Source organism: Magnolia sinica, chromosome 1 (assembly GCF_029962835.1).
Source record: "Magnolia sinica isolate HGM2019 chromosome 1, MsV1, whole genome shotgun sequence".
NCBI classification, from domain to species: Eukaryota; Viridiplantae; Streptophyta; class Magnoliopsida; order Magnoliales; family Magnoliaceae; genus Magnolia; species Magnolia sinica.
The window spans coordinates 14,538,844-14,557,995 of NC_080573.1; the positions used below are offsets into that span (position 1 = coordinate 14,538,844).

The 19,152-nt window shown below is 40.2% G+C and overlaps 1 protein-coding gene across 1 annotated transcript; it reads right to left on the reverse strand.

Annotated features, from left to right (window-relative positions):
- Positions 1-4,169: 4,169 nt before the first annotated feature.
- LOC131240682 (L-ascorbate oxidase homolog) lies at positions 4,170-12,090 on the reverse strand. Its single transcript, XM_058239079.1, has 8 exons — positions 11,855-12,090; positions 11,562-11,671; positions 7,284-7,554; positions 6,748-6,850; positions 6,274-6,619; positions 5,367-5,732; positions 5,196-5,274; positions 4,170-4,654 (listed from the first exon to the last, which is right to left on the reverse strand). The coding sequence occupies exons 1-8, from the start codon at positions 12,002-12,004 to the stop codon at positions 4,442-4,444; spliced, it is 1,638 nt and encodes a 545-aa protein (XP_058095062.1). The 5' UTR covers positions 12,005-12,090; the 3' UTR covers positions 4,170-4,441.
- Positions 12,091-19,152: the final 7,062 nt, after the last annotated feature.

Genomic DNA, 19,152 nt, shown 5'->3' on the forward strand with positions numbered 1-19,152 from the left:
ACGGATCAAATTGTTGATTGGCCCTATTTGTGTGTAAGTGATCATAACCGTACATATTAAATACCATTGATCAAATGGTTCTTATTTATCAGATCAATGTCAATTTTACATGGTACAATTTGAAATCTGTTCTGAACCTAACGAACAGTCCAGATCAATGCAATGGACTGTCCAAGTAACCCAACGCAACTAGATGCACTGTAGCTTATGGTGCTTTGAGAGCACCGGAACCATTCTAAAAAGAAGGTAAAAATAAAAAATATATAATAATAACAAAGCTGTTTTCAGGGTCCGCCCTATTTTGACGTGCACTTCGATCTCCACCATTCATTTGTAAGGTTCGATCACTGCCCATGGAAATTGTATTGGTAATAGGTAACTCGGTATACTACTGGGTAAACGATGTGGGGCCCACCAAGAGTTATGTGACTTATCCACCCATAAATCCATTTTACCAGTTTATTTTAGGGTATAAACCTAAAATTGAAGTATATCCAAAGCTCAAGTGGACCACACTACTGCCCACCATGCTTATAAGTCTCTATCAAATGGTCCAAGCACCAAATTAGAAATGGAATGGGTGGTGACCCTAACCCTAACTCTACCCATATCCCTAGTGACAGGACTATGTGGGATCCACCACGATGCACACATTTTATCCCCACCCTCCATTCATCTTGCCAGCTCATTTTAAGGCATGAACCCAAATTAAAGCATGTCCAAAGCCAAGTGAACCACACCACAGGAAACTGTGGGGATTGAATGCCTACAACAGAAAACTTCACGAGGCCACAAAAGTTTTGGATCAAGCTTGTATATGTGTTTTCTCATCGTTCCAGCCTATAAAACCTTATGACTAGATTGGATGGCAAATAAATATCATAATGGGCGTAGGAAGATTTCAACAGTGAATATTATTATCATTACTGTTTCCTAAGGTGTGGTGCAACTGAGCTTTAGATATGTTTCAATTCTTGCTTAGGGCCTAAAATGAGCCGGCAAAACGAATAGACAAACGATGTGGATAAAAGACATACATTAGAAGAGCGGTCCTTACAAAGTCCTGTCACAAGGGATATTGGTGGTGTTGGGTCACCATGTAGTCCGCTTCCCCTACATAACATGACATTAAATGATTGTCACTCAATCAGAGACATCGAAACCATAGGAGGTGGGCCACCTTTGGATGGACTCTCTTAATCGTTGATCCAGCACCTTGAATTTGGACCTATAACCATATTATTTTTAACCATTGCTTAGGGCGATTCAAATAGTTTGATTTTTCAAGCTACATGATCATTTTAGCCATGGGCAGACAACGAAGGTGCTAGATTGCCATGCATATATACCATAAACAGAAACAGTGTGATGGATGAGTCACCACCACTTATAAACGGAGAACAATCGCCATCGATTAACAGTCTCCAATTAAAAAAAAATTTCTTTATGATGTCATCCAATTATAAAAGACTGGCTACTTCCATGCCCATGGGCCCTGCCATTCACAGGTATGTCTGAGATCAGTGCCTTCCATACAATTGGATATGATGCTTAGATCTTTTGCGTCTAAAACTACTTGTTTTATCTTAGTAAAAAAATTATTTAATTGTTAGTATTTTTGTTAAAATAGAAGATTGACTTAGTTGTTAGTATTTATGTTTACCTTATTACCTAAGTAAGATTTTGTAGCTCTTTTTATATAATTCTCTAGAGAAATAATATAGGGTAGATGAATTTTACTTTCAACTGTGCTTTCACACAAGATGACACATTTCCTCTATTTTACTTGGGTTTGATAGGGCTTAACTATCATTCTGTATCAGAGCAGTCCTTCCTGGGACATGCCAAGGAAGACAAACAAGCAACAGACAGAGTCAAGTCTAATGGAGCGATGTGCGAAACACTTGGAGGAAGCGTTGGATCAAATGAACACTAAGTTCAAATTGGATTCAACTGCGGATCCAAACATTCAAAGCAACCGAAGGATTCAACTGCATTTTACTCGCGTTGAAATTTCCCACTTTGGTGAGTATGATCCATTGGAGTTCATTTACAAATCTGCGCAACTTTTTATCGACCATCGAACAACAGAAAATGAGAAGGTTCTCTTTACCTCGTTCCACATTGGACGACCAATGTCGCCATGGTTTCAATAGTATATCTGTATGAACCTTAACACCTTGTGAAGAAGAATGACAAAGGCTATACTGTTCCGTTTTAAGCCAACCGATTATGAGAAACTCAACGGCATATTTACGAAATTATGACAAAATAATAGGAAACGTCCAAAGCAATCAAATCTGAATTTGAGTGTCTTGACAACCATGTTTAAGGATGGACATCTAGGGACTCTAATGGACACGTTGGTTCAAGTGTTGTGTTGATATTTCAACCCTCAAATCTACTGGAGTTGCTCATTACTATGAGGAAGAGCTTATATACTTGAGAACGTCTTTACAACCAACACCTAGTCATGTGCCAATACCAACAAACTCAAGAGGATCCCTAAGAATAGGGTTGAATGCTGCACCCACACAATCTCTTATGAAAACTTGGCCTGGAGCAGTCATAATTCCTATTAAAAATATCATAACCAAAAACATGACAATCAAACATGATCAGGTCTTGATTATTACTATGACGAACGCTTCACTCCCGGCCATCATTGTAAACAAATGTACATCTTCATGAGTGAAGAACCAAAACTACCATATTTATTGCTTGTAAAATCTAACCCTGATTTAACAATAGAGGTTTCCTAGCATGCCAAGTGAAAAGGCTAGGGTTTCACGTCATGAGAAAATGGGCGAGCTTTAGAGGGGGGCAACATTACATTACCAATATATGTAACCTACTCACATGGCTGGTAAAGGCTATCTTAGTAGTTGCTATTTTTCCTCCTCTAAAACAGAATAGTATTTATGATAAAGTAAAAGCCTGCTTAGTTATTAATATTTGTGTTAAAATAAGAAACTTGCTTAGCTGTTGGCATTTATATTTATCTCACCATCTACATAAGATTACATAGCTATTTATATGTAATTCTTTGGAGATATGAAATGTAAATAAAATTTACCTTCCCTCTTTCCGCGTGGGTTTGATTGGGCTCTCACCCTATCATTTTACTCCTCAAGTAGGCCACAATGTACAGGGAAAGGCGATGCTAAAACAATTTCTATCCATCCAATTGTTTTGTATGCATGGCCCACCTAAGGTAGTAAATGTCCTGATCTTTTAGGCCAGAAGATTAAGTTATCCAACCTGATGGAAGGATCAGATCTTGCAAACGTTTCACATCAGCAATTGTGACTGCATGGGTGTGAATGGGCAGGGCTCCGAACGAATCTGCTAGCATGACACGTGTGGAAGATCTGACCAGCCAATCAAGTGGCCCCACCAAGCGGAAAAGCTCGCACCCAAGAATCAAGCCCAGAGAATGAATTTGGCACTTTTGATATGATGGGTCTTACTGTAGATGGGCAATGGGCAAGAACCCATAAAGCCCCAAAGATTACAGGATCCTAACTATCCAATTCTTGGCTTTCGATCATACAAGGACTACTGAATTTCTTCTCTCAACCACCTACTTGCAAGTCACCCCTCCAAGGGTCAAGATTGATTTACAGAGAAGATTTTCAGACAATCATAAGAAATAGTGCATGAATCATGAATGAAACTGAATCTAAAGAGAGCATTTGAGACAGTTTTTTCTTCTCACAAATCCCGACAGCATTGGACAAGCAGCAAAACTCTGCTGTCCATCTTGGACGGTCCATGCCAATGGTGTCCAATAGCTAAATCATTTACCATATTAAAAATTAACAAAGATATAATCCATATAACACCTGATTACAAACCTTCGTCCCAGTTCAGATACAACTGAAGATTAGAAGTTATTGTATTTAAAATTCATTATTCCATAATCAATTTAGAAATTATTGTAAACACAATCAATTCAATTTCAATTAGACTATAGGCTGTTTGGCTGCCTTGCTTTAGGATCCGTAAGTCAGAAAATCAAGATCAACAAGCGCTCATATACATTTAGGCCCCATTTGCATACAACTTCAGATTTCAAGTTTTTATCATTATGAGATAATAACATACCCATAATTATTCAATTTTAAATAGACTATAGGCTGTTGGTTGTCTCGCTCAAGATTCGTAAGCCGTGAAATCAAGACCAGGTTCTTACATTAATTGGCTTTATCATGTCTAAAATGGAGTACAAGACAATGCCATTAAACAATGCTCTTACCATAGGAAAAACGAAAATCAGAGAAGCCAAGATTTTTTAATAGCCGCTCGAGTTGAGCTCTACCCCCAAAAAAAAAAAAGGAAAAATAAATAAAAATAAAAATAAATCGTGTAGGGAGTCTCACCACTAATCTGCTGTCGAAGAATCTGTCACCCTCTCGTGACGAATTCCACAACTGATGGATCAAAGAGGGCGAGTTCGGCGTCCTGATGCCCGGCCACAGAGAAGAGCATTCCTTGGGATGGGATACTCGTCCCTCCATGAATTTGCAGGAGAGTAGACACGTAGATAGAACTGCTGGCCCAAATACTGCCGGGCCCAGTTCTCTGATCGTATGTTCCACATGCCCACATTGTCCAAGGCCATGTAAATTGCAGTCCATGACTTGGGGTACACCTACATTCAGGAAAATGCAGAAACAATGTGAGATACATATTAGATGTTAGAAGATGGGACAAAAATTGGGAAGAACTCGAAAAAGATAAGGCAGCGTTTGGATACACAATAAAACTGAATTTTGAAGATTCATTTAGAAAAAAAAAAAAGTAAGAAAAGAGTTAATAATGGGGAAGTCAGTGATATATTGAATGTCATTTGAGCCTTGCCATAGGAACTCCCTTTCCAAGTGCAACTTGGTAGTAATGAAATTGCCAATTGGAGCCGAGGCCCGCAATAAGAATGCTAAGGAGAGACCCATCATATTGTTGACACTGACCCAATGTGTATATAATGCACGAATTCTTTTTTCTTTAAAAACAGTACCATCCCAATTCCGAAATGATGATTGGAAAATATTGCATTTTGCGGATTATTCACATTATCAATGACCCAGAAGATAAGAGAACGGCGAGTACCCCACTAGTAAGCTACCGTTTTGTAAAAAAATAAAAATTAATAAGAAAAAAAAAAGAAAAAAAGAGGTTGGTGCTTTTCATACCTGAACAGTGCAGCGAGAGACAGTGTCTCGAAGGTTGTAACTTAGCCTGCTTTGAGATGACCACTGCCCTCCATCCATCCTAGTCATGGCCAAAATTTCCATTTTCAGAAGTCATGCAGAGAGAATATACACTATATCATGCAGTCTAATGTTGGAACTTATATATCTTACCCTACAACGAAGAAGGAATAACCATCAATATGCCACGATTGCACGGTGTCTTCCGTGTTCTCAAACACTATCTCAATGTAATCACGGAAATTGGCCGCCATGACCGATGTCTGAAGGTAACCGCCTCCCCAGTTGGGGTTGTCAGAAATGCTTCCGACACTGAAGACGCCGGAGATCTGGTAGAAATCAGCAAGTTTCAATGGTGTGTCTGCTGGAATGAAGGAGACACTGTTGACGGCATATCTCTGTTTTCCATTGATGATAGGGGCCGAGTTTGCAAGCCGAATGGTTCGGGACGTATTGATCAATCCATAATGATAGGAGCCTTGAGGATTGGGTCTCGGTCCACTTGCTGACAGATTCCAGCTGTTCCCATAGAAGTACAATAAATGAATGAGATAGAAATCAAGTATTGCTGCAAAATAATCAAAGAGTTTTTACTTTTTACTAGAACACTACCTCTAAAAATCAAAAATCCAAATGCACCCTACTTCCATCAAGAACTGAATGAACTAACAACCATAATATCAGTTTGAAGGGAGGTGGTTTGAACATCTTTTCACCGAAATTAATGCTAAAAATTCCAATTTCAGATCAATGTAACTTAGGCTGCATTTGGTTGCACCAAATTTCACAAAATTTCCTGATATTTCATTATTATTCAGTTTAATTCAGCAGAAAATAATGAAATTTCATGATATTTGGCACAACCAAGAGCTGCATTTAAGTGAGATAATGTGGAATTATACACAGAAATTTCTCATGTGAGAGTGTGGAGGTAAAACTATAACATTTGTCTATTAAAAAGGAATTACTAATTAGTGGCATGTGGTATATTCATGTCTCTTTCAAACAAAAGATAACAACAACCCCAAGGAAGTGATTATGATTGAAGTTAGGAAAATACCGAATAGATCTAGCCTGGTTGAGGGACCAATCGATCTGAATGGTGGGCCCACCAGGAGGGGGACCCACAACGCCTCCAGCAGAGTTACTGTAATGGAGTATGGCAGTGGTCGTTAGCACCGGAGTCGTGAAGCGTGTGGAGGCAACAATGTAGTAGTCGTGTCCTGGTTGGTCCGCCGTGACCAGGACCGAATAAGACTGCCCCAGATGGATATCTAGGGAAGAGTAACTGTTCTGGAGCGTGTGAGATCCTTCAACCTCTACCAGCTTCATCAAATGTCCTTGAATTCTGAAGTTGATAGATGTCGTCAATCCCACATTCGATATTCGAAACCTATATGTTTTTCCTGCATAAGGGTTTCAAAAATAATTATAGACTATTACAGATAGTAAAGGAAACCAAGTAGAAGTTATGTTTGTGCAGTTTGAAAAGTGAGACCTTTATAAAATGTTACAAGATTAATGAGGCTATTACCTTGATCGACGGTGAATGTGAACCCATTTGCTCCTCGTCCATTTATAAGAAGTCCATCAGGGAAGGGAAGATCATGTCCACTGTCTAAGATTCCTCTCAAGGCCTGCAAAATAGAAAAAGTAATTCCCATATTAGAAAGATATACAGATATAATAGAAAAAGGAGAGATGAAATTAGATTGCTTGTTTTGAATCTTATGATTCCACACAATTCTCCAAAAGGATAGGCCAAATTCCCTGTTTTGCTCCAAGTTTGTACATGTGGGCCCCATGGTTGGTTTATCCAAGCCGTTGATCCACTGGCCACCATCATGGATGGTCCATGCAATTCTCCCAAATCAAAGATCCCGGCCATCAGCCAGAATTGTCGATGGCAGGGCCCACCATTTGACAAGCCAGCGCGAAAGATGGTGGATGTAACGCCCACATTCAGTAGGCTACATGAAACCATCTCATTCGTACAAACATACTTACGAGAATCATTATGCATAGATATATTGTATTGAATTGAAGCAATCAATGTACTAGTGTTCTTACAGTGTGATTGGCCTTGAACCAGTCTCCAGTTAGAATGGTGTAGTCCCCAGCGGGATCCGGGAAGGGGACTGGGATCCTTGGACGGCTCAAGATCTTCAACCCGCCGAAACCACCAGCAGCCTTGTGGAAGGCTAGGGAAGGGAAGTAGAAGTAGCTACCAATCTGATCTTTCACTTGAAGGACATAAGTGAAGTTCCGGCCTGGCGGGATCGGGCAGTTGGTGCCATACACTCCATCTTGCCATGAATTCCTCCTCTGTTGTATGCCATTCCTACACAACAAGAAGCCATTAACAAGACAATTCTCAAGGGAGGAGAAGATGACCAGTGTTTGCAACGGCTAGAAATGGACCGCTCCAGGCTCATCTCAGCCCATATTTGAAAATGTTGCAATAGTAGGCCCAGGCCCAATCCATTTGCAATTGAATGAAAATGAGGCCCATTCCAGCCATGGCCCATTTTAACCCAGCCCAATGCCAGCTTTTACTGATGCAACTCGTTTATCTTTTAGCTTTAACAGATTCTCTTAATTACCCATAATACAGTAATCGAGACAGTTGTCATCTTAGCCCAATTGGTTGATTCTAAACCGTTGATCACTGGCCCAAAATAGATTGCCAAAGAAAGAAAAGGAACAGCAACTGTCCAGGAAACAAAAATAAAAAAGGATTGGATGACTTAGATTTAACAGTCTGAAAGCTATTTAAAAGCCCTGTGAGAAGCTTTTGCCTTTTCTTTATCTTCTTTAGTTCCACAATCTCCACCAAGTAGTGGACCACTGCACAAGTGGTCTACAAACCATTGGGTAAAACGAACATCCTTTGCTAGTGGGATGGTGGACCTCATTGCTATTTTTGTGCTAGGGTCCATCCACATGGGCCCACAACACTGTACATGGTAGGGCTGATGTGGCTACATCAACACATGTTATAAATACCATCGATGTGATGGTGAATGTCATGTATGGAGGAACAGCAATCCATCAATGGGTGGTCCATGGCCGGGCCCCACCACGTGGAACGATCAAATCCATGGTCATAGATATATTCCTAAACCTAGTCAGCTCAGCTTTGGTGGGCCACGAAATGATAGACGGATAGACGGTGGCCTATCATCCATGGAATTGCATACCTATTGGACGGTCCGGATTACAAAAAGTTAAGCCTGGTGTGTATAGATTCGCCCTGTACTTGTCCGGAATGTTGTGGTCCTCTATTTTTATTTCCATTTTTTTGGAAACAGTTGTGATGGCATTTTAGTAAATTACTGCAAATGCCGGGTAGGTTTGAGTAGCGAAACGTTGTCGGTTGGCTAACCAGAACGTTCCTCGACCGGTTTGTTCAGGAGGTAGTATGAAAATATAAAAATATTCAGAGTGTGAAGTGAAACTCCGGCAGAACATGTCTGCCGATGCTCAAGTTCCCAAGCAGCCGCGTCTGTCAACTTAAATTTAAACCTTCAAATCGGTAGGCCCCACTTTAGATAGGCCACGAACACGGATCAGATCGTTTGATCGTTTCATGAACCGTTGTGATTGAAAAATTCAGGCCTAAGAGACAATCCTAACCATCCGTTTTCTTCTCTTTCAGAGTTGGACCATCAACTGTTGCCAATTTTTTCTTTCTACCGCCCATTTAAGAGACAGTGATCAGATGGCTACGATCATTCTATCTATCGTGCATCCTGTATGATTTTCCACCTACGGTAGGAGCAGCTAAACGAGCGGTCCTGTAAGATTAATCACCAGCCTAAAGTGTACTGTGACGGGATAGCTCTAACACATTAAGGTTCGACCGACTCTACCATGTACCTGATCCAGTCAAAGTGGAAAAGGAGGGAAGATATTCCTCCCGCAAGAGATGGGCCCACCAACGTGAAACATTAGACTTTTTAGCATATCAAGGTGGGGCCCCACAAGATATTAAAAAATCAACGTCCAGCCGGAATCCTCTGCCACCCTGTTGCAGAGGTATGGTGCAACAAAAAGCTCCGTGTTGACGCGGTGATGCGTGAGTGACATCTACTCTTTGAACCAGCTCATGTTAGAAGGGAAGCCCCCGATCCAAGACTCAAGTGGGCCACACCATGGGAAACAGTGGGGATGAAGAGGCCCACCATTGAAACCTCCTTGAAGGCTATCTTAATGTTGCCATATGCTATCCAAACCGTTCGTAACTCAGCCTGACCCAAAACTTGTAGGATCCTGTGGTGGGGATCCGATTTTCAGAATAACATAATAACTCAGGCAGGCGCAGATGATAGACGGAGTGGATGTTCAACACACGTCATGGTGGCCCCTGCAATCGGTGTTGGAGAGGATTCCAGTATACATGGTGTCTCTTACCATTTTTACACGTCTAAACTCCGACGGTCCAATATTCGATTTGGAAGTTCAAGTTTACTTGAAGAAAAAAAAAACAAAGCCGCTGAGACCCGAATCTTTAGGGCGTGTTTGATTTTCTAAATCAGAGGTAAATAAATTGCAAATGGGTAATGATTATTTCCTTTTGGTAAATGGGCGGATACTTAATCTGACGGTTACTTTTTTTTAGCTAAAAAATCCAAGACACTGCAAAATATATTTGAAGCCCACCTTGATGTGTGTGGCTTATCCACACCGTCCATCTGACACAAAGCTCAAGTGGACCAAACCGCAGGATTTAGAGAATCCAACATCTATCATTAAAAACTTATCAATGCCAGTATTTCCTTTAACGGGGGCCACTTGAGTGTTGGATCAGCCTCGTTTTTTTTTTGCTCATGCCCCAAAATGTTACGCTAAAATGGATGGACAGTGAGGATACATCATATATATCAGTGTGAGCCTCAAAATTTTAAACTAGTTTTTTTGACACGGTTTTTAAAATCGAAATGTAAGTACATTTTCTAATGGAGCGGAGGAATAATAATTACTAATTCACGTAGCATTTACATGGGATTTGGAAAATCAAACAGGCCCCAATCTTACTTTATATTCCCATTGGTAGAAAGAAAGTCATTTTGGTAATTTACCTAATAAAATGGGATACTGGTAAACACCTCCTTTTATTTTATGACAATTAGTCTACAGAATTGTGGGAGGGCGTGTGGGGCCTACCGTAGCAAGTGTATGTGATCTGACCCGTTCATCATTGTCCCTCTCTCATGAAAATTGAACACCCAAAAAATACGACTGATCCAACCATCAAGTGGTCCACAACTTGAATTTGGAAGCTTTTCATGTGCAGCAGCGACCCATCTACACGTAACAACAGATGCGTCCCCCAGGTAAAACGAACTCATCGCTGGAAGGGCATTTTCGTCATTCACCACACAGACAATAATACACACCGAAAGGGAGGTATTTACAATTGTCATAGAATAAAGTGGCGGTTCTACAATTATCGCTAATAAAATTATTAACGGGGCGGTGTATTTTAAACTGTCAAGATCCCTATTTTGAACAGCACGGACAGGTTTTCTATTCCTGTTTTGGTGTGTCCCACCATCAACGACAGAGTCTCAAAGATCTCCCTTACAGGGTAACCTTAACCGTAGGATCTGTGGCCAATAGATATAGGGATAAAAAGAAATTCAATAATAGTCCGCATTCTACTGAAGATCCTATTATTAGTCTATGAGATCTACCAACATGGAATAGCTTTTAGGCATTCTCCATCCACAGTGGGACCCAGTAGACCAATGGTCTGGATTACCGACACATGGGGCCTACTTATCAGAATAAAAAGCTAGTGTATGGTATGAAAAGACGTGACAACTAAAGTGTGGATGATCTGGACCGTTCAATCAGTGGCGCAAACATGTATGACAGAGATATTTCTTCCATTTCCATCTTTAAAACGTGCCAATTAGCAACCGCAGACTAGATCTAAACCGCTCATCAGATTGGTGTACCATATAAAACGATGGACAATGCCACATTGCTTGCAACCATCCATTTTTCCACTACACGGGCGGCTCTCCTAATGAGCAACTTCGATCTCGGGCACGTGCGCCAAGTTGGCACGTGGCGGGTGCCGAGCAATCTACTTTGTAATCAGATCTCATCTTGCCAAAGCGGCAAAACCGCACTCGAATCTATGGATGCCTCCCCAAATCTACATGGGTTTCATGCATCAAAAAGAAAAAAGAAAAAAAAAAAATCCCCAGAACAGAAACCGAAGAAGTGGCAAAATGGTGCGTTTGGCTGTACCAAATATCAAGAAAAAAAAATCATTTTCAAACAAAAGACCCCCAAAAATTGAGAAAGAAACACCAAAACAAGGTTGGAATTACTTACCAAGAGAGGAGGAATGGCTCGCTCAAGCTATTGTAAACATTGATAATCAGATTATCGTTCGTAACAGAATCGATCTGAGGGCCTGGAAACTGCCCATTTATCAATATCCCCTGCACCAGCAAAACAAATGCGTCACCATTTCGTACAAAAGTGTACTACTTCCAACTCTCAAAATCAAAAAATAAGTATATGAAAATATAAAATAGAGGGTGCAAATATCAATTCTTAGAAGAGAGAGAGAGAGAGAGAGAGAGAGAGAGAGAGAGAGAGAGAGAGAAGGAATGGCGTCTTGCCTGCTGCTTTACACCGAGAGGGTATATATCTCCATACGTCACATTCCACGTGAAGAATCTGTACGGATCTTCGCCATTGATGCCGGCGAAGAGAAAGACGGATAAGAGGAAAAAGCAAAGACGACACCCCAAAAGGCCGTCGTTTCTCATCTTCTGAAACGACTGAATGCAGAGAGAGAGAGGTTTGAACTCGTATACACTGAAGATAGGAATATAAGCGGGTTTTTATTTCTTTTTCCCGCCGACCTCGGCCTTTTTGTAAGCAATATCACAGCTGTATGAGCTGTCAGCGGAGTAAAGAAGGGGGACATCTCTATACGGCGGGTGTAAAGATTGAAGAATATCTGTGGTACGCGGTCCTCGCCTTTGCGCGTTGTACGCGGGTTTTCTATTTTGACAAGTGGGGCCCATCGTTCAATAATCTAGACCGTTGGTATGTTGATTCTCATCATTGATGGGATATGAAGTAAAATAACATGGACCGAAGGATACGATAGGCTAATTATAGAACTTTTATGATGCATCGTTGTATTACTTTTCTATGCTCTATATCTGTAGGACACAAATCAAACGGTTGTTGTGATCTTCTTGTTAGTGATACATTTGTGGAATGCAACCGATCATTGGTCTTGATTACGATAACATCGGCCCACTTATCAAGACTGAGAACCCGCGTATAATTTGCAATGACGCGGGTCGCGTATCACGAGGTAAATACGCGTTGTGTTCATTTAGTGACGAAAATACCCTTGAGTTTGTAAATATTGATTTGGGTATTGTTTTGTGGCGGTTTTTGACTTTTTTCCCAGAAGAGAAATGCCAGTTAGAGGCGCGTAGATACAGAAGCGCGACTTCGCTGCCAACAGGCTATGTGGGTGGTGGTAACCTCAAAGGGCCCATCTCTATTTATGAATTTGTATATCCATGCCGTCCATCTGTTTTTTCAGGTTATTTTATTTTTTGATACAAAACATGAGGCAGATATAAATTTTAATTGGACCACACCACAGGAACCTGTGGTTATTAACCATTAAAAATATTTTGTGGGACAACCATCTTTTCGATCAAGCTGATATTTGTTTTTACTTTCATCCAGATCTGTTTGACCTCATCAACAGGTTAGATGTTCAAAAAAATTATGGTGGACCCCAGGAATTTTTTAATGGTGAGCGTTCAATGACCACTATTTATTGTGGTTTGGTCCACCTGAAATTTATATCTGTTTCGTTTTGGGACCAAGGTCTAAAATAATGTAGACAAAAAATGGACGGCGTGGATATATAATGGATACATCGAGGTGGGCCATACGGTCAGGATCCCACACGCGTGGCTGGTTGCGGGTCGCAGCGAAGTCGCGGAAAGACACAAACGGGGACGGATTAGGTGCGGCCCGGCATCACCCAAGACGGTGCGGTACTTACCGTGGGGCCCACCTTGATGCGTATATTCTATATCCACGCCGTCCATCCGTTTATTCAGATGATTCTACTACATGATCCAAAAATAAAGCAGATCCATTTCTCAGATGGACCATACCGTTGGAAACAGTGGTGATCGACAGTAATGAGGCATAAATATTTTGGATCAAGCTGATATTTTCCCTTCATCCAGGTTTATGTGACCTTATCAACAGTTTGGATGGAAAATAAGATTTACAAAAACATTACGGTGGGCCCTAGGAAGCTTTTAATGACAGGGCGTTCATTCACCATTGTTTCCTATATTATGGTTCGCTTGAGGTTTTGATATTTATTTTTGGGCTCATGCTCTAAAACAATCTGAAAAAACGGATGTACGGTGTGGATATAGAATACATACATCAAGGTGGCCCCACAATAGTGCCATACCTAACCCACTGCCGACACATACGTAGCACGTTACACACGCGCGAAATTGGGACATGTGTCGGATATCCGGTACGTTCATGAGGCTGTTCTATTTACGCATGTTTCTTTTCTAAATTTGAAGTCGGCGAGAATTCAGGCAACATTCGGACGCCGATTGCCTACTGTCGCTGCCAGTAGCTAGGTGGCTACTGGACGGTGCTCTGTGGGCACACGATGATGTATATGTTTTATCAATGCCGTCCATCTATTTTTACAGGGCATTTTATGGCACGATCCAAAAAATAAGACAGTTCCAAACCACACCACAAACAAAAAGTGGTGATTAAACGCCCAACATTAAAAACTTCCTAGGGCCCGCTGTAATGTTTATTTTCCATCCAACCTGTTGATTAGCTGACACATAACTGGATAAACGGAAAACACAAATATCAGCTCCATCCAAAACTTTTGTGGCCTCCGTGATTTTTTTAACGGCGGGCGTTCAATTGCGAGTGTTACCTGTGGTGTGGTCCACGTAAGAGTTGGATCTCCTGCATCTTTGGTCCCATGCTCTAAAATGATCTGAAAAATTAGATGGACGGGGTGGATAAAATACATACATCATGACAGGGCCCAAAGAAAACTGTCCAGTAGCTAGTGGCTACTGACAGCGTCAGTAATCAATCCGCATCCAGCAACATTCATGGTGAATGTAACCAATGTGTGGCCCACGTGATAATTGACGCCCACAAGAGATGGCGCCTCTCTAACTTGCATTACTGATGTTCACGTGATTTGCTAATGTGTCCAGATGCGTTGCACCACCATACATCCGTCCTTTAGCAGCTGGATCGCCTTATCTTCAATGATCCAATTAGTTATTATGATATGTCGGTGGCTAATTTCCTGTGACCCTATACGAGTCAGATCCAAAACCCAAGTGGGCCACACCATCGTAGCCTGTTTATCATCTAATTCAAACCTAAACATCACCTTGATCTATAACTTCTATGGCTTCTAATAAGTTGGTTGAGATTTGATTCTATTGATGTGGCCCACGTGAGTTGTGGATTTGCCTGAGCGTCGACTTCCAAGGCTGTACGCGAACCGAGTTACATCAGTTAACTCCCTTGGCTTGGCTCAAAAAAGCTTGATTCGGCTGGTTCAAAATTGACTTTTAGTAAGTAGAGCTGATATTTTGAGCTTCAAAAAAATTTGAACTAAGTTTGAGCTTGCCTGAGCTCAAATCGACTCATATCAAACTAGATCGGTGATTCAGTTACTTTGATAATGATGTTACTCACTAAGTGTTTGATGAGATGACTCAATAAAGTCCTAACAGTTGGCAAGGAAAGTATGTATACGAAACAAATATTTTTTTCCTTGATTTCAATATTGCCTACAAAGTGTTTGATGAAATACCTGTAAAAGTGTTATCATTATTTTACATACTATAAGAATTTGAAAATGTAGTCCATGTGTTTGTGAAAATGCTACACAAGAGAAGTCAACTCGATCTTAGCTTGTACTTGACTCGAACTGGCCTGAATTACTGATTGAACCGAGCCGAGCTAGCTAGCCAGGCTTGAGGACCAAGCTTAGCTGAGTTCAAGCTAGGGTCAATTCAATTGGTATATACCTCTATTGACATCACATCCTAACATGAGTGGACCCTACCGCACTTACGGTTGAATTCGCCTCTTATATCCTCAGAGTAAATGAAAATCCCCCTTAAAAGTCACTTTGATTGGATGATCTCAAGAAACCAATAAAATGGATGGTTTATGACATGGGCTCATCTTTAATTAGCCATCCCTTAAAAATAAATAATAATAAAAACTCTAATTGGATGATCCTAACCATCCAATCAATGTCTAAGAATGTAATTTAATATTTTGTATCATAATCAAAAAAGGTTTAGCCACTGCCTATCATGCTACAGGCAAACTGCATTGCCCTTGCCTTTTACAATTTATTTTATTAGATGAAGTTAACCGTCCAAGGCAATTGCTTCCAAACTCGATGATCTGCAATGTCTATATTGTAATTGATTTGGACCTTTTGTCATGTTGTGTCTAATTTTGATTGTTCGCTCTAGTAAATTGCATTGAATTATGAACTTTGAGTATGTGACACGTGGAAGGTGATTAAGAAGACATTAACACAATAGTAATATATGTATAACTTAAAATCCCTCAATTTTAATCGCTAAGATTTAGTTCTCCAAAGCATGGTCCACTCACCTTTTGACATGGCTAGCCTGGGACCCCCTGTTGTAGGAAGTTAGTGCACTGAAAGCTAGGGGAGCAACCGTGATTTTTGTGAAAAGTCCACTCTTCTAACTAATATATATTCCTAGATCATGAAAGAACATGAGCCCAAAATTCAAAATTTTAAAATTCTAATAGCCCACATGACAGGAAACAACAAGGAAGGGATGTCCACCATTGAAATGTTTGAGGGGCCACAAAGTTTAGATGGTATGTATATAAATGACGTTTCAACGAATCGCATTTTCTCACCTACTTTTTCTTGTCATGCGGTTCACTTAAGGTTTAGATCTACTTCATTTTTTGGGCAACATGAGCTTTAAAAACGAATGGATAGAGTGGACTTCTCTTAACATTATGAATTATGATAGCCCCAAGTAGCTTATAAGTACAGGAACTTCCTGCACAGGGCAGTCCACATCTTATCATGAGACATTTTGATGACAGTAGAGCAGTGCCCGTCCAAGGAACCCAATCATAGGACAGATCATCTAATTTTCTCTCATACAGTGCTGGACAGTAGCAAGATCCCAAGTATACTTTTAGACATTGAGCTACTTTACACACCCATAAACATTCTAACCATTTGATCAATGAAATATGAAATGGAAACTAAGATTGTCCATTGAATTAAAATCAATTCAATCAACAATATAGTCATCTGATCCTCCTCCCTTCATTAGTAGCTCAAAATTTTATTTTATTAAAAAAAAAAAAAACTGTTTTTAGAGTTGTTTGAATTTAAGGAAAACTGTGTAAGGATTAAAATATATTCAAATATTCTACATGTGAATTTATTCTGTCATCAATATTCAAATATTAAAAAATATAGATCATATATTAACACACACACACATGTATAACACCACAATCGATATTTTATTTTCAATATGTATCCTATCCATGTGCAAGTATGCTTGTCAAACAAGCAGTCAACAACAAGCATGTATCCACCCGCCTATCTATGATCAAGAAGCCTGCCTTAATGTACGTATTCTATGTTTACACCGCCGTCTTATCTTTCCATATCATTTTAAGGCATAAGCTAAAAAAATATAAAAGATTCAAATCTCGGGTGGACCCTCTTATATGAAACAATAGTTATTAGATGCCCAATCATTAAAAACTTTTCACAGCCTCTTGTAATTTTACTTATCATTAACTTGTTGATAAGGTAACTTAGATGAAGAGGAAAAAAAAAGAAAAAGATGAAAACAATAAAAAAATAATCTTATAAAAAACTTATATCGCCCATAAATGATCAATTACCACCATTTCCTATGAAATGGTCAACTTAAGAACTCCATCTACTTTTTAAACCAATAGATGATGGGATATATAACATACACATTAAGGAGGGCCCATGGTAAGGGCAGCACAAGCTTGGGTAAGGCTGGGGCCACACCTAATCGGCTCCCATCCAGTAAGGGGCGTTTGGTGCAGGGTATTAAATGGGATTAGTTGGAATAGAATTACACTTGGTCCTAATTAGCAATTCCATCCAACATTTGAAGATGATGGAAAAAGCTGATATTAGGTAGGATGGAATTGCATTTAGTCACATGGAATTGCATTTGATCCCATGTGGGATTTCTATAAATTTTAAAATTTACTACACATGTGGGCCCCACATTAATGCATCCATTTATCCAATGTCGTTTATCCATATACACCGTTTACATGTGACATTCTGGTTATATATGTGTACAAGTGAACGACATCCGTTGTGAATTTAGTCCGTTGATTGCAATTCCATAGTCTACCAAACCTTTTTTTTTTTTTTTTACACACCCTCATACAGTCGCGCTAGTGGGATTTCACCACCCATGGATACTTGAACCCTTGATCGGATGTTGAAACGCTTGAGAGTCTACCACCCTAGCATAATTAAAGATCCATGGTCTACCAAACATGATTTTGCTTAATTAGGTGTTGTCTCAAGGGGAAAATTTTATCCCAAACATGGGATTGGATGGCCATAATACCATAGTATTTCAAGACATGCAATCATTGTGCAATAATGATGTTAATCCCATCTAATAAAATTCAATACCATTTAATTATAGGATGGATTGGTGGATCATCACGCTACTGTTTTTTTAAATCCTATGCCCGAGTGGGTAGTACTCTAACCATGTAGAGCCCACCTTGATATATCTTTTATATATCCAAGCTGTTCACATGTTTTTTCATCTCATTTTAGTTTGCGAAACCAAACCTTGAGAAGATCCAAATATCAGTTGGACCACACTATTAGTAAGAGTGATGAATGACCATTAAAAACCTTCCGTGGGAATCTTTATATTTTCCCTTTATCCAGGTCTTCTTTATGTTATGAAAAGGTTGGATGGCAAATAAAGGCTTTGAAAACCTTACAATGGCCCATTTGGATTTTTTAATGGCCAGACATTCAATCACCACCGTTTCCTGTGGTGTGGTCCACCTTAGATTTGGATCTGCTTAAGTTTTGGGACCACATCTTAAAATGGGCCGTGGAAACTGATGGACGGCGTGGATATAAAACAAATCATCAAGGTGGGCATTAACGGTAACACCTAATAAGCAATGTAACTCAATACTGCTTCAAGTCATTCGATCGTTTCTCAAGTCACCGCGTCCTCGGTCGAGGTTCTACAGTTCGCGTGACCAGATTAACCCGATGAGAGGGAAGCTAGTACGTTGACGTCATCTCCCTTTCGAAGGGGTAAAACAATAAAAAATACGGACGCGGATAATGCTGGGTGGGGCCCACCGATATGTTTGTAAGAAATCCACCCCGTCCGTCCGTTTTGAGAGATCAATTTAGGTTGTGCATCCAAAATTGAGGTGGATACAAACTCAAGTGGGTCACACGAAAGGGAAAATTGGGGAAAGAAGTTCTTACCGTTGAAATCTTCCTGAGCTCCACCTTGATGTTTATATGCTATCCAAACCGTTTATAAGGTTATTCCCAATGGGATGAAGTGAAAATACCAAAACGATAGCATGATACAAAACTTTTATAGCCATAGCAATGCTTCAACGGTTCTCACTGAATTTCCACTGTTTCCTCCTTTGTGTCCCATTTGAGTGTTGTGTCCACCTCAATTTTGAATATACATCCTAAAATGAGCTCGAAAAACGGACGGACGGTGTGGATTTCTCACAAACATATCAGAGGGACCCACCCAGCATCCTTGCGCAGGATCTTCCCGCGAAAGGC